Source organism: Callorhinus ursinus, unplaced genomic scaffold, assembly GCF_003265705.2.
Source record: "Callorhinus ursinus isolate GAN/ISIS: 27379988/994484 unplaced genomic scaffold, GSC_fseal_2.0 scaffold57, whole genome shotgun sequence".
NCBI classification, from domain to species: domain Eukaryota; kingdom Metazoa; phylum Chordata; class Mammalia; order Carnivora; family Otariidae; genus Callorhinus; species Callorhinus ursinus.
This window is the reverse complement of record NW_027397119.1, coordinates 5,289,988-5,312,976: the sequence shown is the minus strand read 5'-3', so window position 1 is coordinate 5,312,976 and position 22,989 is coordinate 5,289,988. Positions and strand designations below refer to the sequence as shown.

Genomic DNA, 22,989 nt, shown 5'->3' with positions numbered 1-22,989 from the left:
GTCCTCTGGCACTGTCACCTCCTGCAGATAGCTAATTACTCATTCCTTTCTTCCCGAGGGCCCTGAGCCCTTTCCTCATTGATTTAATCTCATTACACCCACTCTAGGGTGTCAAAGACACACTGATTCTTCCTTGCAACCCAGGCCTGGGGAGAGTAAGGCCCAGGAGAGCCCCAGAAAGTTGGCCAAGGTCTCAGGGCTTAGCTGGGGACTGAAGGAACCAGATCTCCTGGCTCCCACTGTCCCTAAATAAACAAACATCTCTCTTGCAACATAAGGTCTTCCCTGGTGTCTAGCTTTATTCTTTCTCAGTGCAAATGAAAGACTATGACTCTCGAGTTTGTCCTCTTGATGGGAGGGGTCTGGAGGTGGGCGAAGGACAGTGGGGATCAGCCTCACCGTGGACCCAGCTACTGGTAGGAAGGAGCACTCTTCTAGCAATGCCTTTGCAGGATTACCTGCCCCAGAATGCCAGGCTTCTTCTTTGCAGAGGCCCTGGGCAGCCTGGGCAGAACTTGCACAGCCTGGGCCTCAGGAAAGGAGGGGTTAGCTGGGCTGGTTTGGGTGGCATCTGGGATCAGCCTGCTCTGGGGGGGACTGTGGGAGCAGTGCCCGTCACAGGCAGCCACTGCTCACCTCAGGAGCGCAGCCCAACCAGTGGGGCAGACGGGGAGGGCCAGGTTATCTTTAAATGGCACCTTACTCAGACTGCACCTCTGCCAGCTGGGTAGGGTGGGGAGCAGACAAATGTTATTTTGGGATCTGAGAGTAAGGAAGGAAGACGGTTCTGTTTACAGCTCTCTCGTTTATCCCCTCTCTCCTGTGAAGGGTTTGGGGACATGGGCCTCAGCCGGTCCTTTCCACCTGGCTCTCTGTTTTCAGCCCAGCCCTGTTATTCAGGGGCACAGGGGGGTAACTGTTGGGCCGACAGAGGCACAGGGTGTTTGCTGTATGACAGGCTCTATAAGAACAAGTTTGGGTAGTGAGAGTTGCTTTGGGCTTGGAATTAGACTAATGGCTGCCATTAATACTTACTATAAGGCAGCACTCCATTGTGTTGACTTTAATCCTCAAAATGAGTCCCTGATGCAGATACTAATATTACACCTGTTCTGTGGATGAGGAAATGGACGTACAGATAATTTAAGTAGCTTGCCCAAAGTCGCCCAGCTGCTAGATGGCAGAGCCAGGATTCGAACCCAAGCAGTCTGGCTCCGGAATTCATGCTCTGAACCCCTAACCAGAGCATGAGTCCTGCCCTGTCTCTTACTGGCTCTGCAGACTCGGAGAAGCCACCTAATCCCTCTGGGCTGGGCTTCCTCTTTGTAATGGACTCTAGTTCAGCCAAACCCACTAGAATCCTCAAGTCAGCGGACAGAGGCCCTCTGGCCCATTCTCTCTCTCCCTGTTCAATGGAAAAAGAATTTACTCAGGGTCACATAACAGGTCACAAGCAGAGCTCCAGCCCTCTTGCCTCTACATATATTTCTGTACTCTTGCTAGTGAAGCTCCGTGAGTCAGGGATGAGGCAAGGGAGCCAAGCCAGTGAGGGATAGGAGATCAGGTGTGGATCCGCAATCATAAAACCAGGTGTAAGAGAAACGCCACATTGCTTTTCTTTCCATCCAGTTAGATCAGACCAAGTCTCTACCCTGCCGGGTGGTGGGGAACAATCTGTCCCCCTTCTGGGATCACGAAAAGGTCCTGGGATCTCACACAATGCAAAGTACTGAGGGTGGACCCTGCAGGCCTTATCCTCTGCCATCCAGGGGCCGGCAGGTACAGCAGTCCTGGCCTGGGTGCCACAGGCACAGACACCGTTCTCCAGAGCCTGGCACCCAGCAGCCTGCCTCCCCAGGGACTCCGTGCAGTCTCTTCCTTAGAAGTCCTCCCATCCAGGATCCGGACAGGGTCCCCGCCATTCAGATCCCATGGACTTCTGCTCCTTCTTGTCTTCTGGGACCCCCTCCCCTTCTTCCTCTGTGACCCTGAGCCTTGCCTCAGTGCACTCAAGCATGCTCCAGAAGCATGCTATGTTTTCCACCCTGCAAAAGCAACTAAGGCAAGGAAACGCAAAGAATTTGGCTATGTTCTTGGACTAAGTAGAGGGGAAAAAACCTAGGGGAAAAAAACCTAGGGGAAGCAAGCCAATACATCGGTAACTTATCATGCAGATCCTCACAGAAAGACTGCTTAGCAGGTGGAAGGCAGGAGCTGTAGCCAGCACCTGTTTCTATCCTGTTCCCAGGCAGGATGGCAGTGCGGCAGTTCTTCCTCACAGAGCTGGCCTCCCGAAGGCTCCCTGAGACCCTAATTTAGCAGCAGCATCTGTGAAACCGAACTGAGTCATTCTAATCCAGTGAGTCAGGGAGACGGAGCCAAACATAGCTCCCAGCTACTGGAGGGCGGGGGAGACACGGAGAGAAGCACTCTCTCCCATCTGAAGTGCTTCAATGAAGTCATCTTTAATTCTAACTACAACTCTGAGGTAGGTATTAGTTCTCCATTTTACAAATATGGAAACCAAGGATCAGAGGGGATGTCAGTTCCTGCAGCTTCCTCCTCACCTTCCGGGTATGCAGTCACGCCAAATTAGAGCAACTCGAGACTTGAAGGGACTGCCGAGGCCTTCCAGTCAGGCCAGCGTTTCCTCTTTTTCTCTTCCTGCAGCACACCTGCCGTAAAGTCATGTGTACCATACAGGTCTAAAAGACCGGTGTAATTCGCAATTTTAGGAAAACAACAGTAATGCCACTCATTTCTCACGTACTCAAAAAACGAAACATAACAAAACAAACCCCAAAACAAAACAAAACAAGAATGTGAGGGTCCTTGTTAGATAGCTGTTGAACCTGTACCAATCCAGCAGAGAAAGATAAATAATTCACAAATGGTTGAATTTTATTAACAATCACTTTAGCCTGCTTTGTTACCCAAATCCTGCCCATCAGCTGTCACTTTCAGAAGACCTTTCTCCACCTGCCATCAGGGCCCACGGACTGTCCTTTCTCAGCCTTTCACTGTCTGGCCGCTTCCCCTCCATCTCCTGTTACTCGGGTCTCTCACCTGCACTCCTGCCCCTGTCTCCCCTTCTAGTCATGCTTGGACAGACATCAGAATGCTTTCAAAAGGCAAACCTGATCATGCCACATCTCTGCCTAAAATTCATGAGTGGTCACCCATTCCCCGAAGAGGGCAAGGCCTATAGGATCCCTCCCCTTCTGGCTCCCACTTGTCCCCCAGCTGATTTCTGGCCAAGAGCCCTGTGAACCATAAATTCTAGTACTTTTTAACCTGTGTATAAGCTGAAAATGCAGTCATATTCTGGGATGGTCTTTTCTTAAAATTCTTTTCTCTGGAGTGTCCTACCCCACCCTTGTCTGCCTGACAAATGCGCAGGGGAGGCGACAGAAAACTGGCAAAAAGTACAAAACCTACTTGGATCAGAATCACACACTTCGCTATGTGGCTTTTGGCAGGTAACATTTAATAACTCTATGCTTCGGTTTCATCAGTCTGTAGATGGGGTAAACAAAAGTATGCGCTTTGTAGTTATTAGATGGTCTACACGAGATAATCCAAGTAACACTTTGGAACAGTCATGGGCATTTAGTGCTTCTGAAACCTTAGCAGTTGTTAGCCACCTTGCGCGTGCGCAGTTTAAGGGTCCCCTTCTCCATGCAACCCTGCCTGACTTCTCCCAGTTACCATTAACCATTCCTCTTTCGGGTAGTGGGGATTGACCCCAGTACTTCTCTCATAGTACTACCCACATCTGTTGCATTATTTCTGACCCCCTACTGGACTAGCTTCTTGAGGGAAGGGGCCAAGCCTCTTCAGCATCTAGCACTGGTCTTGCATGGAAAAAAAGTTTAGTATTTATTGAACAGAATAAACACATGGTGGCCAGAAATTGGCTTCGAGTTTATCATGTACTTATTGGCCGTAGGTCTGCCTGGGTGGGGTGAGAAGTATAGAATGTCTTTCACCGGACAACCCTTTCAGTTTCCAAAGCAGTGTCCTATTTTCCCTGAGTCTTCTCAGCTCCTTCAAGCTTCTTCCCCCTGACACAGCTTTGGGCCTCCAGTTCTTGGTTTTCCTCTTGCAGATGGGCTCACCGTCTGTCAGGGAGCCTCCTGTTTGAGCACCATAATGGAACAGAGCACTCTAGGATTGCTGACAGACACAGAGGACCGAAATGATCTTAAGCCATCTGTGCCTACTACCCCAGCCAGGACTACACTGGAGTTCAGTGAGGACACGTTAACAGTTCCTGACATCATAAACATGTATTACTGGCACAAAGAATTGTTAACAAGAGCACAGTGCTCTGTAATCCTTAACTCTCTTCATACTCATCCATCTCAATTTTGAAAACAACCTTACCTTTAAATTCTGCCTATTTTTAAAGCTTATAGAGATACTTGTTTGAATCCTAAATTGTCATCCTTCCCCGGAGTTCCTGTTGTCTAAAAATCTGATCAGCTGATCAGCAGGGGAGCCTGGGTGGCTCAGTCGGTTAAGCATCTGACTCTTGATTTCTGCTCAGGTCATGATCCCAAGGTTGAGAGATGAAGCCCCATGGAACCTGCTAGGGATTTTCTCTCTCCCTCAAACCCCTCCCATCTAAAAAAAAAAAAATCGTATCAGCAACTCTATCTAGTACTGTTCCTTTTTGTAAATGGCCTCAAATCCTCTTTTGGAATGGGTAGAACATTAAAAAGCCCCCTCATCTGTCATTAATATCAAAGGAGGGGCCAAGGACGGAGCCCTGGGGCACAGCATAAACCATTCCACAATAAGCCAGTTTGTAGTCTGAGTTGGTGGCCAGTAACGAACTTCTCCATTTCCCTAATGCTTTGATTTTACCGTGTCTAGATTTTAACAAAATCAGACTACGAGTCTTGTTGGGCATCACTTGCTCTGAATTCATAATGAACATCTATTAAACTCCAGTGATTACAACATTCTTATTTATCAGCTCAAGTCATCTGTCTATAGTGCCTGATCAATGTCACACATCTGGCAGGATAGTCCCTGATCAATGTCACAGATTGGGCAGGGACTTATCATAACCAGCTTCCTTCCATTCTTGGACTTCCACCTCCTCCATCTTCTGGTTGTTTCTTCCATTTTCCCTTCAGTTCTTTCCACTAAGAGCTCAACACACTGCTGGCAAAGCCCTTGGTGTCCTAGCTGTTACTCACCAGGCTCAGGAGACCTGAAGCATTTTAGAACAGCCCAGCGCTCTCTCATTCCCTTGTTTATCTTGTCTTGAACTTCAACTTCTTCCAACCAGTTAGCCCTGATCTTTTAGACCCAAGGTAGTTCTTTGGCCAAAAGACCAGGAGACAGAATAGGAGCTGGAGTTCAACTTTCTGAAAATACTACTGGACTCAAGCATTTCTTTTTTCTCCCTGACAGTGGATATAGTCTCTGAACTCTCTTCCTCATTGATAGAATGGGAATATTATCCACTGTGTACCTGCTGTAAAGGTTAAATGGGATGATGTGAAGATGCTGTGGGAGCGGAGGAAGTGCCTGCACACCAACGGGCCCAAGACCCTCTGCTCTCATCCACAACAGTATGTCTGTTGGGCAGGGGTGGCCCCCTGGATGATACGGAGACCTTTTCCTTCAGGACTCAAGTTTTCCAGTCCTCCCCAAAAATCAGCAAGAGAGGACCTTTGTCAAGAGATCATTTTTGGCACCAGATACACTCTTTTTTCTCATTAGTAGGCCCAGAAGGGGCCCATATCATATTCTATGTGTGGAAGCCCCAAGCCTCCCCAAACTCAGCAATTCAATGCCAATGGCATGAGACCATTCTTTTGTGCCACAATCAGTTGATTTGGCCTTGTGTAACCTTCAGCACTGAAACCAACTGGCACTGCCTTGAGATCAACTATGGAGTGAGTTTCTAAGGCTGACTGTGGTTTTCCTGAGCACCAATTGGCCAGACCTCCTATATTTCCCCAATATGAGCAACTCTCCCAACTCAAGGGGGAGAAACAGCAGGGGCAGTTACTAGTCTCAGAACCTGGCTGGCAGCGGACCATGCTGTGCACACGCCCTCAGGCTTTTCAAAGATAGTAAGGTTAAAAGACACTTTCCCCAACTCAGATGTGAGAATTGTACACCGGGGACACCTAGTGGCGTGAAATCACTATTAGCTACAAAATCCTTAGGCTTCCCTAACAGTCCTGTACAGTAAATGCCCCACAAGTGGGGCCCTTTCCTCAAGAACGGCTCAGTCAGCTAAGAACAGAGACTTAAGGGGCGCCTGGGTGGCTCAGTCGTTAAGTGTCTGCCTTCGGCTCAGGTCATGATCCCAGAGTCCTGGGATCGAGCCCCACATCGGGCTCCCTGCTCCGCAGGAAGCCTGCTTCTCCCTCTCCTACTCCCCCTGCTTGTGTTTCCTCTCTCGCTTTGTCTCTGTCAAATAAATAAAATCTTAAAAAAAAAAGAACAGACTTAAATTCACTTTATATTCTATTTCTTGTCTGTAAGACCATCAACCTCAAGAAATCTTCTGTAGCTGCTAAAACTGAGGCACCAGGTGTGGGCACTATCAAAAAAGGGAATGCTGGGCTTTGCCTTCCTCCCCTTGATTTATTATCCTCATTCACCCACAACAGATTGAAATTCCCAAATAAGGGACCGCCCTTAAAAATACTTGATTGGACGATAATAACTCTCTAAGATTCATTTTGAGCTAGCTTAGCTAAAACACACTAGGGTGTCTACGTGGCTCTGCCTAATCTTTTTCCCCTTATTTTCCTTCTAAAAGGAACAGAAGGCAGATGTGCTGGTACACCTTATACCATGTGGACTAAATTCATTTGTAAAGATTACTTTACTCTCCTAGAAAAATACACATTGCAAATTTGAGGGCTACAACTTAACCACTTTAGAGGATTTCTGAGGGAGATGGGGTAACCTTTGAATATCAGACTGGGTGGTGATGTGTGGGAGAGGAATATTAAATATGGTTGGGTCAGGAGGACTTTTAAAAAAATGGTTTTCCCACTTTTTTTTTTTCCCCTAAAAAAGGAAAACCAACGTGCCATCTGTCTGGCTTATTTTGTGTGTGTGCATGTATACACAGGGATAGCTTAGGGGGAGGGGCTGTGTCATGCAATGAGGCAAAAACAAGATGACTTCCTTTGACAGGGGAGCCTTAGTGTTATAGGAGGGAGACAAGGAGAGGTCACTGGAGAGGGCTCAGAATGTAGCTGCTCTCTCTCGTTCCTATGGAGAACCCAGAGCATCTGTGGTGGAGGGCAGAAAGCAGAATCATCTCTCAAGGTTATTCCTATCTGAACATATCAGATGTCCTATGAAAGTAAACAGGTCTGTTTTAGAATATAAATGGTCATGACTTCCTGTGCTCCTGAGGTGGGGCAAAATAATCCATGAACACATAATCCTTCTGGGCAATATGTTTCTGGAGTGGCCAGCAGAGGACTCTAGGAACAGAGGTGACACAGTTGGGGAGAAAAAGGTTCTAGAGATGGAGTCTCTTCAGGGGGTCTTTGAGAAATGTCCTTTGTTCCAGTATTCCTAAGTGACAGCACTGGTGAGCTTGGTCTGAATTGTCACTCTGCAAAGGTCAAAGGCCGAGAGTCAGGAGGCCACTCTAGGTTGAAAAGAAAGTACATCTCGAGGCCAGTTTAGGGCTGAAAAATGGTTTGTGGCTGGGCCAGGAGGAGCAGATGTGGAAAGTGTCCGTTTTTTAGATGCCAATGGTCTGCAGAACCCGCCTCTCGTTGTCATTAAGGTGGCCTGAGAACATTATGTAGCAGGGCTGCTGAGCGAACTGGCAGAGGAAGTCCGTGAGATATGCCTGGAGGGAAGAAAAAGAATGGCATTACTGAAGGTTCCCAGGCTCACCACCTGTAGCAGGGCAAGAACTCCAAGTGGTACAGGAAGCACTGGCTTTTAGACAAATGCCAACACCCTGAACGGTGGCTTTCTACATTCTTGGATCTAGTTCAGGTTCAACCCAGAGACTAAATTCCATAAGGAAACAAAATTTTCCCAACAGATCTCATATTCCACCCAAGGACCTTCACAAGATGGCCGGGTTGCAAGAAATTGGGACTGCAGGTTTAACACCAAGGTGCAAAGGCCCAGACCACCCAGAGCCCCTGACTACTCAGCAAGACAGGAACTCTCTGCCCTGAAGCTCCCAGGATGAACTATGAATGGGTTTGAGGCCATATTCCTGTTTCCGTGGCTTGAGATGTTGTCACTTGCAAGAGATCTATCTTCTCTGGACATTCTCACCTGCAGATCAATCTGATAGAGAGGATCCTTTAGGGCATCAGGGTCATCTTCCTCATCATCCTCGTAGTAATCCTCCTCTGTTAGACACAGCCAACATAGAGAGGGTTCAGGGCAGAGGCTCCTGCTTGCGCCCCAAGCAGGGAGGCGTCACCACACGGCTGGGGTAGAAGGGCTAAAAAAGCCCAAGGAACGTTCCTTGTGGGCCCACCCCTCCCCTTTCTTTGGCACCCCACTGTTGGTACCTGTGCACAGAAAACCTATTTGGCAAGTCTGCCCCCGTCTCCAACGGCTTACCGTATTTACTTGTAGCGAGAATGTCAGATAGGAGCTGGCCAGCTAAACCGTCCTCCTCCTCTTCTTCGTCCTCCCCCTGGTCCTCCCACATATCGTTGGAGTCATCTACTTGGAGATGAAAAGCGGCTGGAGCACGCTCACACGTTTTCCCTTCCCAAATGCACACAGGCCAGAACAGAAGGGTCCCAAGGGTTTCTGCAATGTGGCCTGTGGCCAAGCCCTCCCAGAATGTTTAAGTGGAAGAACCGAGGGTGTTCTGGCGGGTAGGTAAAAGGCGGAAACTCCTGAGAAAAACCAAACAGAAAGGTTGCCTCCCGGCTGCCTCCTACCCCAGCCTCTGAAGAGAGTTCACAAGGCAGACCAGAAGAGCAGCTCTTAACGTGTGTGGCCATGCTAGCCACGTGACAGGCAGGCAATAAACATTAAAAAAAAACCCGTGATTCAATAACCGAAACTGGTCAATTTGAACATTTGTAACTTGATCTGCCAGGCTAAAAGTCTGCTGGGAGTAAGAGCCTCGTGCACCTTGACCCCACTCTGCAGGAGTGGCCTGGCGTGCGGCATTGGCCTCCATGACGTTGGAGAGCTCATTGATGATCAGCTTCAGGATCTTGACCAGCAAAGGAATGTTTGTCCAGCGCTCAGGGTCTGGAAAGGAAAGGAAAGGCTTCTAGGCAGACTGTCAGTGGGCTCACTTCTGGCAGTGCTCACCAGACACAGTTCACCATCCCTCGAGCTTTCCGCCATCCCAGACCGTATCCACTTGCCACAGAACGATTGAAAATTAAATAACTTCATTCTGCTTGGTGTTCTAAGAGCTCAGAAGTTAGGACAGATAAGAGAGTTCAGGAATTAGAGATAGGGTTTTGCTGGTAACAAAGCTTGGACACCAAGTAACTGAACAGAGTGCAATACTCCAGTCCCCATGACTTGCAGTCTGAGAAACAGCATAGGGATTATAAACCTACAGCTGAAGAGGGCAGCTTTGTACTCGCTGCCTACAAATCACTGACATCACAGGCCAAAAGCAATCTGATAACAAAGACAGCTGATATGGGTATCAGAGCCCCCGAATGAAGCTGGAAGTTGGGGTCCCTGAGATTGTTTTTGCCAATTTTCAGCAACAAGAAAGAACCATATGTTCTGATCCTTTGTTTACCTATAGCTTTCTGTTTCTTTTTATCAAAGCCATCACTAACAATTATATTTTAAAAATCTAGATCACAGTACATCCCTGCCTTCCACCCCACTTAGCCCCTAAGGAGGAGACTGGAGGGGCAGCAGCATCACCCACTTTTGGCTGACTTAGAGCGGGTGCGGATGCCCTCATCCATGCTGTAGATCTCCTCTCCCTTCACGCGGATATCCTGTAGCCGTTTGTCATCTGCATTGATGCCATGCTGGAGCAGTTTACACAGTGCCACAGAGCTAGCAAGGAAGAGCCAAAAAGGGTCAATCAGCAACCCATCTAGAGTTCACTCCAAGGAGACAAGCAATTATGTCCTAAGACTCTTCTCTTGGTTGGTGAAAATTCTATTCACAAATTAGGAGAGATAAGAGAACCTAGCTGAAAATGGGATTTAGTGTTCATGAGGATGGGCTAATGAGAACTTCTGAACTTCTTGAACAAAGCTAGGGTGGGCAAGGATCACAACGGCTGGCCACACTGGAAGGTGCAACAGGATGATGAGAACCAGTGGGAAGCAAGTCTAGGACAGGAAGTTAGCAAAGCCAGGGTTAGAAGGCTTGGGTTTATAAAGGAGAATAAGCCACTAGCAGTACTTGGCTGGGTGAAGTCTGTGGCAGAGGGGGATCTCTAGCCAGCAGAGAGGGGAAAAAAAACATGGTATACTTGTGTCGACTGTGTTTTGGAAATTTCAAGGTGGCAGCTATTCAAAGACACCGATTAACAATAGAGAAATAGAGGGAAAAGGGAATACAAGGGGGCAGTCTGACATGTTGAACAAAAACCAATGAAGCAAGTCAGGGAAAGAAGAAATGCAAGGAGAGGGCAGAATGCCCACAGAAGAAAGATGGGCTCTACCTGACTTTGCCCTCATATTGTCCATAGAACAGATGCTGTCGGCTTGTCCACTCAGCCATTACAAACTCCAGGGCAGGTTTGCCAGTAGGTCCCGGGAGGCTGCACAGGAACTCCAAGAGGGGTTCCAGCTGAGTGTGCACCAGATGAGCGAACACCATGATCAGAGACTAGGAGGTAACAAGAAGGACATCTACTTCAGGGAAACCAATTTCAGAGACTTGGAGATGAGAGGGAATGGGGCTGGCCAGTCAAGAAATAGAGAACACGGAGATTTCCTTGTCAGTATTTCTTGGGCCAGAATACACAGATTTTACGTAACTGTTCTGCAAGGACAGTAAGACAAAGTAAAACACCTCAGGGCCTGTATACCCATTTCAATCTCTACCACCTGGAGGCCAGGAAAGCCCTGCTCCCCACTGCCCCCTTACCTGCATGACACTGAGCGTTTCTGCCTGCTGCATCTTACTGAGGATGGCACGAAGAATCTGGTCCAGGTTCTCCCCGAGCTCCCGCCCTGCCTTGGAGATGAGGGTGGAGACGAGGCGACCCACGAAGGCCGCCGTGAATTCGGAGGTACGGGGGTCCAGGAGCTGGCTCACCACCTGCATCACGTACCACAGCCCATTGTGGCCCTGCTCGTCGTGCCACTGGGCCACCTGCTCCAGCGTCACTGACACGTAAGCCCGCAAGCACTCTCCACCATTCTGGGGAGACAAAGGTGGCAAATGAGATTAGCAACAGGGGGGACAGGTGTCAGGAGGCCCTCAGTCTGTACAGGCAAATGTTCTTCTTAGAGGCCTGTGCCTCATAAGAGTAATGAGCCTACAGGGTTTGTGGTGGGCACATACTACTGGAGTCAGGCATTTACTGGTACAGATATAGCCTGCACTATACAGTCCTTGCTTTACCTAATCAGCTATCTCAAAAATGCATATTTCCGATCACAAGGGATAATGGCCAAGTAAACTAAGTTTTAGCCATAAATATCTACCTCTGGTACTGGAAAAACATGTTTCAGATATAAGCAATGATTACGGACATTACAGGTCTTTATGGGAATAAAGACAAACCTATATGAACCACTGTCTGCTTAGAGGTTTCCAAAGGCCTATTACTTTGCTGACTTTATTAAGTCAGAAAAGACTTTCTTATAGCTTCGAGTCTAAATGTCTGTAATCTCGTCCACAACAGCCATACCCAGATACAGATGGGTAGGATGTCTGGCATCCTTACATAATCTTATATATGTAAGATTACAACATATCCCAAAGCAGAGAATGCTTGGCTTCTGCAGTCCAGACCTTTCCTGGGTCCCTTGGTTAAATATGGATTTGAGAGACCTGTATCTCAAAAGCAAGCGACTGTGTCAGCTTTCTCAGGCTACTATATGCCCACGGCCGGGGAGCTATTGTCCCTCTTCTAGTCACCACAGCTCAGATACCTGCATGGTGGCGTTGTCATCTGTGTGAAGGGTGCATTGTGCCACGGCTGGGAAAGCTTGGCAGATGAGTAGCTGGGAAAGGGGAGGCTTTGTATTCCGTACTACTGTGGTCAGGATATCAATGGCCGTCTGAAGGAGAGAAGAGGGAAACAAGAGAATCAGAACCGCCCCTAGGGTGGGGGCGCCCAACAACCAAGATCCTTATTGCACGGATACAACACAGCAACCCAAAGAAAGCTCATTAATTTTTATTAATGAAGTTTCTGAAGGAAAGGAATTAATTCGATAGTAGACAGTGCTCTCAGCCTCCTCCTGATAGCTCACTGCTTGCTCAGGTAGGGGAGCAGGCAGTATACGGCGGTGGAGTGGACAGTCTGGTGACATAGTCAGTGGCACTGTGTAATAACAGCACTCTGTTCAATATTTCAATGAGGACAATTCGGAAACAACAAGAGCCATTTTCTTAAAGCCTCAAGAATCACCCACTGTCCTGTGGGCACAGTAGCCCAGGAAAATCACCCTATGAATCTCTAAGGCCACTGGTTTCCTGTCAGCTAGGTGCGATCTACAGGTGACGTGCAGAGCATGTGCATGCTCTTTTTCTTTCTTTCTTTCTTTTTTTTTTTTTAAAAGATTTTATTTATTTATTTGACAGAGAGAGAAAACACAAGCAGGGGGAGTGGGAGAGGGAGAAGCAGGCCTCCTGCTGAGCAGGAAGCCCGACGTGGGGCTCGATCCAAGGACCCTGGGATCATGACCTGAGCCGAAGGCAGACGCCCAACGACTGAGCCACCCAGGCGCCCCGCACGCTCTTTTTCTTATACCTCCGCCCACACCAGTGCCCTGTAGCCACTTACCGCACACAGTCCTGCAGGGATCTTGTCTGCTGGGGCCTGCATTATGCTCACTAGAGTGGGAATCAGCCTCATCTGCATTGGGCCCTGACAGGCTTCAATCTGGGACAGCTCCTTGAAGATATCCTGGGCCAGCGAGGCGACGACAGGATCTGAAGTGGATAAGGCAACACAGAATCCCCCCACCCAATGGTCTGCATGTGCTTCTGGCTTAATGACACCTGCTGTTCGGCCCTCACCTAAGTTAACAACTTCTGCTTTGCTTACACATCACATACCTGGGAACTAGTGAGGCCGTATGAATAACCTGAAACAGGAGAGATGCTAAATCTGCAAGAGCCAGAGTATGCATGGTTTCATTAAGTCAGAGACTGGCCAGTAATAGCTACTCCTAAAATGAAACTTGGCTCTTTTTCTGGGGCAAATCTTTAATGACTTTTATTCTTATGAAACCTGGATTATGAAACCAAATGCTTAAGGAAAAAAAAATCCCCACTGACACTCTGTTAAGAAGACCATGAAAGTTTCAAAGATTGCCACAACACTCATTGCCAGGTTCTCCCATGTTGGAGAGGAACTATACACATCTCCCAGGGGTTAGTCATGAGAGCAAAAAGAGCTCCCAAAGCATTTCCAAGGCGAAAGGCAAAACCCTCACAAGGCAGAGCCTTGTGAAGAAATGAAACTTTGGCTTGACCTACTTCACCTATTTAAGAAGTATTTCTTCCTATATCTAGCAGGAAAAAATAGAAAGTGTGCAGTGTACTAAGATACATGTTAAAAGATCACTGCGGCATTACTTTGCAAAAAAATTGCTAACAACCTAGACGTGCATTAACAGAACAGGCAAATTATGACACAGCCATTTTATGGAATATTATGTGGTGGCTGAAAAGAATGAGAGATCTAAGAGTGCAATGTGGAACCTCTTCAGGACATTTTTTTTTTTTTGAAGATTTTGTTTATTTTGTCAGAGAGAGAGAGCGCACAAGCAGGGGGAGCGAAAGGCAGAGGAAGCAGCAGACTCCCCGCTGAGCAAGGACCCTCCCCCCCACCAATGCAGGACTCGATCCCAGAACCCTGGGATCATGACCTGAGCTGAAGGCAGATGCTTAACTGACTGAGCCACCCAGGTGTCCCTTCAAGACACATTTTAAGTGAAAAAGCAAATCAAATAAAATGTTTAGTAGATGTCATATTATGTAACTCCTACCTCTACATATCCTGTATTTCAATATTGGCACTGCCTCTATAAAAACAAATATCCTCAATATTTTCTCTGGTAATGAAGCATTACACAAGTAAAGTGTTGTTATAATGCATACTCACTAATGAAAAACTTAAAATGTAGGAAAGTATTCAAGGAAAGAAAACACCTGGAATTCCACTACCTAGAGAGACCTACCCTTAACATTTTGATGTATTTTCTTCTGGTATTTTTTTTAAATACACACCTATGACTTAGTTCTTGTCTAAAACAAACCACAAACTTGGAATTATATTCTATGCAGTTTGGAAAACCCTCTATTCTCTTCTTATAATGTGAGCACTTTTCCATGGCTTTAACTATTCAAGTTTGATTTTTAGAGGATGCATGGTATTCCACTTTATGGATATAATAAATGTAATTAATTTTTTATTACTTCTAAATTTTTGCTACTACAAAAGCCATGTGATGAACCCCACTGTTCGTAACCCTTCACATGTGTCTTTCTTCAGTATCTTTCCACATTATAGCTGTAAGCCTCTTCTTTTAGGGAAGATTTTGATGTAATTGCTCAATTTCCTACTTGACTATTAAAGTTCTGAATTGTACCTCTTGCCTGCTAACCCTTTACTCGTCGTCTTCTTCCCCAGTTCTGACTGCAGGACAAAGTGACAGGAATAGCTACTCTACTTTTTGGTGTTCCTGTAGCTCCGGTATGGCTCTCCTCTTTGCTGAGTGAAAGCTATTCTTTGCTTATGATGCTTAAGATCAACAGACCCAGGGAAAAGTTTCACCTAAATTCACCAGCCACCACCTTCCCTTTGGAGTCCCTCATCCACACACAGTCCTGGTGCATACCATTACTGTACTTCAGGAAAATGGCGATGGTGAAGGGGCAGATTTTGCTTTCCATGCTTGCTGTGAACTCTGGGTCTACTGTACAAACGATGCACAGGGTCTCCATCACCAGGTTGAGGACCTCTGAGCTGAACTGGGCTGCTAGGTGAATTAAGCCATCCAGGATACTGGGGAGGAAGGGCTGAAGTACGTGGGTACTCTCTGAGACTTTTAGTTGGTCACAATAACTAGAGAGAGAGAGAGAGAGAGAGAGAGAGAGAGAGAGAGAGAGAAGCATTACTCTCAAGTGGATCTCTTAATTCCTGGTTCTTCTATTCGCTATCACAGATTACAGCATTTGTATGTGTAGCTTTATTTTTTTTTAAGATTTTATTTATTTATTTTACAGAGAGATACAGCAAGAGAGGGAACACAAGCAGGGGAACTGGGAGACGGAGAGGCAGGCTTCCTGAGCAGCAGGGAGCCCGAGCCGAAGGCAAACGCTTAATGAATGAGCCACCCAGGCGCCCCATATGTGTAGCTTTATGAAGCTACTTGTAGAGTTAGTTTTTACATCTTTCTGGGGCATATTTTGTAAACATCAGCACCACCATCTCTATGCTAATTTATTTCTGCTTTGGTTTTTTGCTATTTTAAACTTTCATCCCTCTCCCACTCTGTCGTATCATTATATTCAAATTATTAAGATGTTAATTAAATGCTTTATAATTCCTCAGATTACTGCTTTAATCACATCCTTCAGATTTTTATATATTCCTCTTATTTTTCAAATAGTTACAGTGGTTTTATTTTTAAGATTTTTAAAATTTATTTGAGAGAGAGAGTGGGGGGAGGAGCAGAGGGAGAGGGAGAAGTAGACTCCCGAGCACAGATCCCAATGAGGGGCTCGATCCCATCACCCTGAGATCATGACCTGAGCCAAAATCAAGAGTCAGATGCCTTAAATAAATCTTAAAAAAAACCTAAACAAAACAAAAACAGGATTGTGGGGGAAGCTCTGAGTGGCTGAGTCGGTTGAGCGTCTCTGACTCCTGGTTTCAGCTCAGGTAGTGATCTCACAGTCGTGAGATCGAGCCCTGCATTGGGCTCCGGGCTCAGCATGGAGTGTGCTTCGGATTCTCTAACCCTCTGCCCTTCCCACTCGTGCTCTCTCTCTTCAATTAAAAAAAAAAAAAAGAAGAAGTCAGGGGCGCCTGGGTGGCTCAGCGGGGAGCCTGCTTCTTCCTCTGCCTGTGCTCTCTCTCTCTGACAAATAAATAAATCTTTAAAAAAAAAACAACAAAAAACCAAAAACCCCATAAATATTTGGGGGCACTTGGGTGGCTTAGTTCACAGTATCTGATTTTTTTTTTTAAAGATTTTATTTATTTATCTGACAGAGAGAAAGCACAAGCAGGCAGAGGGAAAGGGAGAAGCAGGTGCCCTACCAAGCAGAGGGCCTGCCGTGGGGCTCCATCCCAGGACCCTGGGATCATGACCTGAGCAGAAGGCAGATGCTTAACTGACTGCGCCACTCAGGTATCCCAACAGTTTTTTTTTTTTTTAAGATTTTATTTATTTGACAGAGAGAGACACAGCGAGAGTGGGAACACAAACAGGAGAAGTGGGAGAGGGAGAAGCAGGCTTCCTGCGGAGCAGGGAGCCCGATGCAGGGCTCGATCCCAGGACCCTGGGATCATGACCTGAGCCAAAGGCAGACGCTTAACGATTGAGCCACCCAGGCGCCCCCCCAACAGTTAGTTTTTTAACATCTTTTCTAACACAACTGTTATTTAGTAGGAGATTATTTAACTTTCATGCTATAAAAATTTTGTACTTTTTGGAGTATTTTGCATCCTAAAATGAGGTCAATTTGTATAGACATTCTATGCAATAATAAACTTGTATAATATCTGTGTAGAATAGAAAATTGTGTACTAAAATTCGTATACTATTTGTGGGGTTTAAAGTTTTCTATACATAGTTTTAACTTATTCACCTCTTATTCAATCAATATTTACTGAGTGCTGTTTACCATGTCCAATGGAATATAATTATTAAAGACATACTGTTTTAAGTCTTTACTTTCATTTATCTTCCGAATGGCAATAGAAGTCAATAAAAACACTGTTTCTCTATGTTAAAAGAACCTAGTACAGAAACAAGGCCCTCCCCAGGTACTCAATAAATGTTTTTTCCTAAAATTTTTTTAAGTGGCTTATAACCATGTTACTTGTGTCAGATGCTGGGTTCAAAGGTCCATAATGAACAGTGAAACTGTGGACTTTGATCTCTCAGATTTGTCCAAAGACTTTTAAAAAAATATTTATTTACTTATTTGAGACAGAGAGAGTAGGCGAGCGGAGGAAGGAGCAGAGCGAGAAGGACAAGCAGGTCCCACAACCCATGAGATCATGACCTGAGCCGAAATCACGAGTCGCACACTTAACCAGCTGAGCCACCCAGGAGCCCCAGACTTTTTGTTTTTTGGTCCATAACATCTTGATTTTCAATTTTACCTTGCTCTGTATCTAACTTTCCTTGAGAGCTGATCTATCATCTGGCCTTGGTCAGCTCTCAGCTCTCAGACCAGGTTTTGCATCCATCTCTCTACTGGTACTCAGTTGTGCTCTACCTCCTCCTCTTGCTTCTCCACTCCAAGGATTTAGAGTTACTTTGCTCTTCTGAGGAACTTGAAACTATACAGTCTGGTAGATCATGGAGATCAAATTATCTGCTTAGATCATATGGGATCTTGTATGCCACACTAAGGAAGGCTAGACTTTATTTTGGAAGCCAGTGTATCTCAAACTTTTTTTTACAAATTATTTCCAATACCTTCTTTGCCCTCCCCAAAAGTCTTCAAGAAAAACTGAAGCCCCAGGAAGATGCTACAGATTTATCCTGTGGTTTCACGATCAGCCGGCATACTAGGACTTTGTTCTGGGGTACCTGTACCACAATTTGAAGAGCACAACTGGAACCAGGAGAATTTCACTTACAGGAGCAAAACTATCAGGTTTCTATTTTATTTATTTTATTTTATGTTATTTAAAGATTTTATTTATTCATTTGAGACACAGAGATACAGAGAGAGAGAGAAAGCATGAGCAGGGAGGGGGAGGCAGAGGGAGAGGGAGAAGCAGGCTCCCCGCCGAGCCAGGAGCCTGATGTGGGGCTCGATCCTAGGACCCTGGATTCATGACCTGAGCCGAAGGCAGATGCTCCACCATTGAGCCACCCAGGTGCCCCTCAGGTTTCTATTTTAGAAAGAACAGTTAGACAGCTAAAATACTACAGATTGCTGTAGCGGAGGCTGGAGCCGAGACATCAATTAGGAAGCTATAGCAGCAATTCAGGCTACAAGAAGTTGAGAATACAAGCTAGGCTAGTAGTAGTAGGAGAGAAGAGATGAAAGGCTAACAAACCAAGACCTAAAAGGCAGAGATCTGGGATCTCCATTTTTACTAAAACAGGGGATACAAAATCTCTTTAAGCATAAGATCTGAAGGTACCAATTTCTTTAAAAAAAAAAAAAGTACCGATTTCTTCTACTAAAACAGAAAATACAGGTAGGGCAGGCTTGGAGGCAGTCAATGGTAAGCTCAGTAGTGGATGTCTTTATTTTCAGATACTTAAAATGATTTCGGACAGTTTGCAATGATACATAAATTATGACATGGAAGAATAAATTAAAACCAGGACGAAAGAAAAGCAAAGGTGGTGTGATGGTCATTAAAAGGTTGCTAGTGACATCAGAAAGAACAGTTTCAGTAATGTGATAAGGACATAAGCCAGATCGTAACTGGTTGGGAAACTGAATAGGGAAATGATCAACTGGAGAATCCTGGCTGTGAAGAAAAGAATAGCTAGGATCCCTTCACAGACAGTTTCTAACCTGGGATCCACAGATGTGGTCAAGGGATCCAGCCTTTGATACATTATATAAATTTTTTTTTTAGGTTAAACTTTTTAAAAAATTTTATAAACATGTATGAAAGTCTATTTCCCTGGTGTGCAAAGCTTTGGTCACCTTTCCAGAGGTTTGCTTCACCTTTCAAGTAAATCACTGCCCATGAAGTCAGAGACTTACCATTATTATTTTTAAGTTTTCTTCACATTTTTCTGATTATAAAATATGAATTTATGAACAAATCAACTTAAAAAAATTTTTTTTTAAAGATTTTATTTATCTGACAGTGAGAGACACAGCGAGAGAGGGAACACAAGCAGGGGGAGTGGGAGAGGGAGAAGCAGGCTTCCCGCGGAGCGGGGAGCCCGATGCGGGGCTCGATTCCAGGACCCTGGGATCATGACCTGAGCTGAAGGCAGACGCTTAACGACTGAGCCACCCAGGCGCCCCTCAACTTAAAATTTTTAACTTAAATTTTTTCAGCTTTATTGAGGTATAATTACATATACCACTGTAAGATATTTAAAGTATACATTGCTGTGATCTGATATACACACACACACACTGTGAAAGCTCCCCATCTCATTTGCTACCACATCCAATACATCATGTAATTTTTGTGTGTGTGAGAAAATTTAGGTTCTATTCTCTAACAAACTTCAATTATACAATACAGTGTTATCAACTTAATCAGTTTTATATTAGATCTTCTGATTTTGTTCACCTTATAGAGGAGAGTGTGTACCCTTTTATCAACCTCTCCCTATACCCCCACCCTCCAGCAATCACTTTCTGCTTTTTTTTTTTTTTAAGATTTTATTAGAGAGAGAGAGAGAGAGAGAGAGAGAGAGAGAGAGAGAATGAGCCCAAGCAGTGGGAGAAGCAGAGGGAGAGGGACATGCAGACTCGGCACTAAGCCCAGAGTCCATAACAGAGCTCGATCCCAAGACCCTGAGATCATGACCCAAACCCAAACCAAGAGTCAGACACACAAGTGGGACAGAGCCACCCAGGCGCCCCACTGCTCTTTCTAAATGAGAATGATTTTATTTTTAGATTCTAGATATAAATGATACCATGCAATATTTGTCTTTCTGTGTGGCCTTTTTCACTTAGCATGATGCCTTCAAGATCCATTCCTGTTGCTGCAAATGGCAGTTCCTTCTTTCTCACAGCTAAATAATATTCCATTGCATATGTATACCACATCTTTATCCCTTCATCTGCTGACACACACTTAGGTTGTTCCCATATGTTGTTGGCTATTGTAAATACCAAGCAATGAACATGGCACTGCGATCTCTTCTAGATCCTGTTTTCATGTCCTTTGGATATTTACCCAAAAGTGGGATTGTTAAATGAAATGGTAGTTCTATTTAAAATTTTTGAGGAAACTCCATACTGTTTTTCATATACTGCTATACCAATCAATATACATTCCCACCACCAACGGTGCACAAGGGTTCCCTTTTCTCCACATCCTCAACACTTGTTATTTTGTTTTTTGTTTAAAGATTTTATTTATTTATTTGACAGAGAGAGACACAGCGAGGGAACACAAGCAGGGGGAGTGGGAGAGGGAGAGGCAGGCTTCCTGCTGAGCAGGGAGCCCAATGCGGGGCTCAATCCCAGGACCCGGGATCATGACCTGAGCCGGAGGCAGATGCTTAACGACTGAGCCACCCAGGCGCCCCTACACTTGTTATTTTGGATAACAAAATACACTTGTTGTTTTGGATGACAGCCATTCTAACATGTGTGAGTTGTTATCTCATTGTGGTTTTGATTTGCATTTCCCTGATAATTAGAGATGTTGAGTACATTTTCATTGACCTGTTGGCCACTTATAGGTCTTCTTTGGAAAAGTGTATATTCAGTTTCTGTGCCATTTTTTAACCAGACTGTTTTATTTGCTATTGAGTTTTTAAAAATATATTTAGAATATTAATCCCCTATTCGATATATGATTTACATTTTCTATTTTGTAGGTTGCCTTTTCATTTTCTTGATGGCTTCCTTTGCTATACTCAAGCTTTTCAGCTTGATGTAGTCCCACTTATTTATTTTTGCTTTTGTTGCCTTAGTTCTTGGTGTCAAACTCAAAAAACCACTGCCAAAACCAATACCAAGGATCTTAACTTCTATGTTTTCTTCCAGGAGTTTCATGGTTTTAGGTCTTGTGTTCGAATTTTTAATCCATTCTGAGTTGACTTTGGTGTATGGTATAAGATTAAGGTTCAGTTGCACTCTTTTGCACATGGCTAACCAGTTTTCCCAACACCATTCATTGAAGAGACTGTTCTTTCCCCATTGTAGACTCTTGGCTCCTTTGTTGTACATTAACTGACCATATATGTGTGGGTTTATTCCCAGGCTCTACATTCTGTTCCACCGATCTGTTTATCTGTTTTATGCCAATACCATACCTTTTTGATTACTACTATAGTTTTTTAATATAGTTTGTAATCAGGGAGTGTGAAGCCTCCAGTTTTGTTCTTTCTCATGATTCCTTTGACCATTCAAGGTCTTTTGTGATTCCATACAAATTTTAAGACTGTCTACCACTGGGAGTTTTAATAGGAATTGCAATGAATCTGTAGATTGTTTTCAGGAGTGTGAAAATTTTAATAACATTAATACTTCTAACGCATGAGCATGGAATTAACTTTCCATCTTGTGTTTTCTTCAATTTCTTTCCTCAATATCTTATAGTTTTCAGTGTACAGATTTAAAAAAAAAATTTTATTTATTTGAGAGCGAGCGAGCATGCGTGCAAGAGTGGGGGGAGGGGCAGAAGGACAGGGATAAGCGGACTCCCCTCCCCGCTCAGCCCCAGGACCCTGAGATCCTGATCCAAGCTGAAGTCAGATGCTTAACCGACTGAGCAACCCACCAGGCACCTCTTCAGTGTATAGATCTTTCATCTACTTGGTTAAATTTATTCTCGGTATTTTATTGTTTTTGATGCAATTATAAGTAACATTGTTTTAAAATTTTCTCAAAGTTCATTATTAGAAATACAACTGATTTTTGTGTATTTTGTATCCTGTAAATTTACTGGATTAGTTCTAACAGTTTTTTGGTGGAGTTTTTAGGGTTTTGTATATATTAAATACCATGTCAACTGCAAATAGAGACAATTTTATATCTTCCTTTCTAATTTGGATGCCTTTTCTTTCCTAACTGCTTTAGCTAAAACTTCCATTACCATGTTGAATAGGAATGGTGAGACTGGACATTCTTGTCTTATTCTTGGTCTTAAAGGAAAAGCTTGCAGTTTCATTGTTCAGTATGATGTTAGCTGTGGGTTTCTCATAGTTGGTCTCTATTGTGTTAAGGTGTGTCCCTACTATATTCACTGTGTTGAGAGTTTTTATCATGAATGGATGCTGAATTTTGTCAATGCTTTTACTGAATCTACTGAGATAATCCTACCATTTTTATCTTTCATTTTATTAAGTGGTATATCACATTTATTGGTTTACATATGTTGAACCATCCTGGTATCTCAGGGATAAATGCCACTTGATCATAGTTGTGATCCTTTTAATGTACTGTTGAATTTGGTTTCCTCCTATTTTGTTGGGGATTTCTGCATCTATATTCATCAGGGATATCGGGGCCTGTAGTTTTCTTCTACTGTCTTTGTCTGGTTTTGGTATCAGGGTATGCTGACTTCATTAAATGTTTGGAAGTGCTCCTTTTTCTTTAGTTGTTTTTTTTTTTTTTAAAGATTTAATTAATTTATTTGACAGAGAGAGAGACAGCGAGAGAGGGAACACAAGCAGGGGGAGTGGGAGAGGTTGAGAAGAAGGCTCCTGGCTGAGCAGGGAGCCCGATGTGGGGCTCGATCCCAGGACCCTGGGATCATGACCTGAGCCGAAGGCAGGCATTTAACAACTGAGCCACCCAGACGCCCCTCTTCTTTAGTTTTTTTGGAAAACTCTGAGCAAGATTTGTATTAATTCTTCTTTAAATGTTTGGTAGAGTTCACCAGTGAAATCATCTGGTCCTGGGCTTTTCTTTTATGAAATTTTTGACTACTGATCCAGTATCCTTACTTGTGAATGTCTGTTCAAATTATCTATTTTGTCACAATTCAGTCTTGAT

At 44.6% G+C, this 22,989-nt stretch overlaps 1 protein-coding gene across 2 annotated transcripts in view; it reads right to left on the bottom strand.

The window, feature by feature from the left end:
• Positions 1–3,466: 3,466 nt before the first annotated feature.
• The window catches only part of IPO9 (importin 9), a 59,077-nt gene continuing 39,554 nt past the window's right edge, over positions 3,467–22,989 (bottom strand). Inside the window, exons 15-24 of one of the 2 annotated variants that reach the window (XM_025855155.2) lie at positions 14,988–15,214; positions 12,926–13,074; positions 12,069–12,197; positions 11,056–11,331; positions 10,628–10,794; positions 9,878–10,011; positions 9,109–9,231; positions 8,584–8,688; positions 8,290–8,366; positions 3,467–7,846 (exon numbers count right to left, since the gene is read on the bottom strand). In XM_025855155.2, coding sequence (XP_025710940.1) covers positions 7,736–7,846; positions 8,290–8,366; positions 8,584–8,688; positions 9,109–9,231; positions 9,878–10,011; positions 10,628–10,794; positions 11,056–11,331; positions 12,069–12,197; positions 12,926–13,074; positions 14,988–15,214 — 1,498 coding nt within the window. In that variant the 3' untranslated portion in view covers positions 3,467–7,735. Of the gene's footprint in view, positions 7,847–8,289; positions 8,367–8,583; positions 8,689–9,104; positions 9,232–9,877; positions 10,012–10,627; positions 10,795–11,055; positions 11,332–12,068; positions 12,198–12,925; positions 13,075–14,987; positions 15,215–22,989 lie in introns of those variants that run through there. The other variant, XM_025855156.2, reaches the window with a different exon arrangement.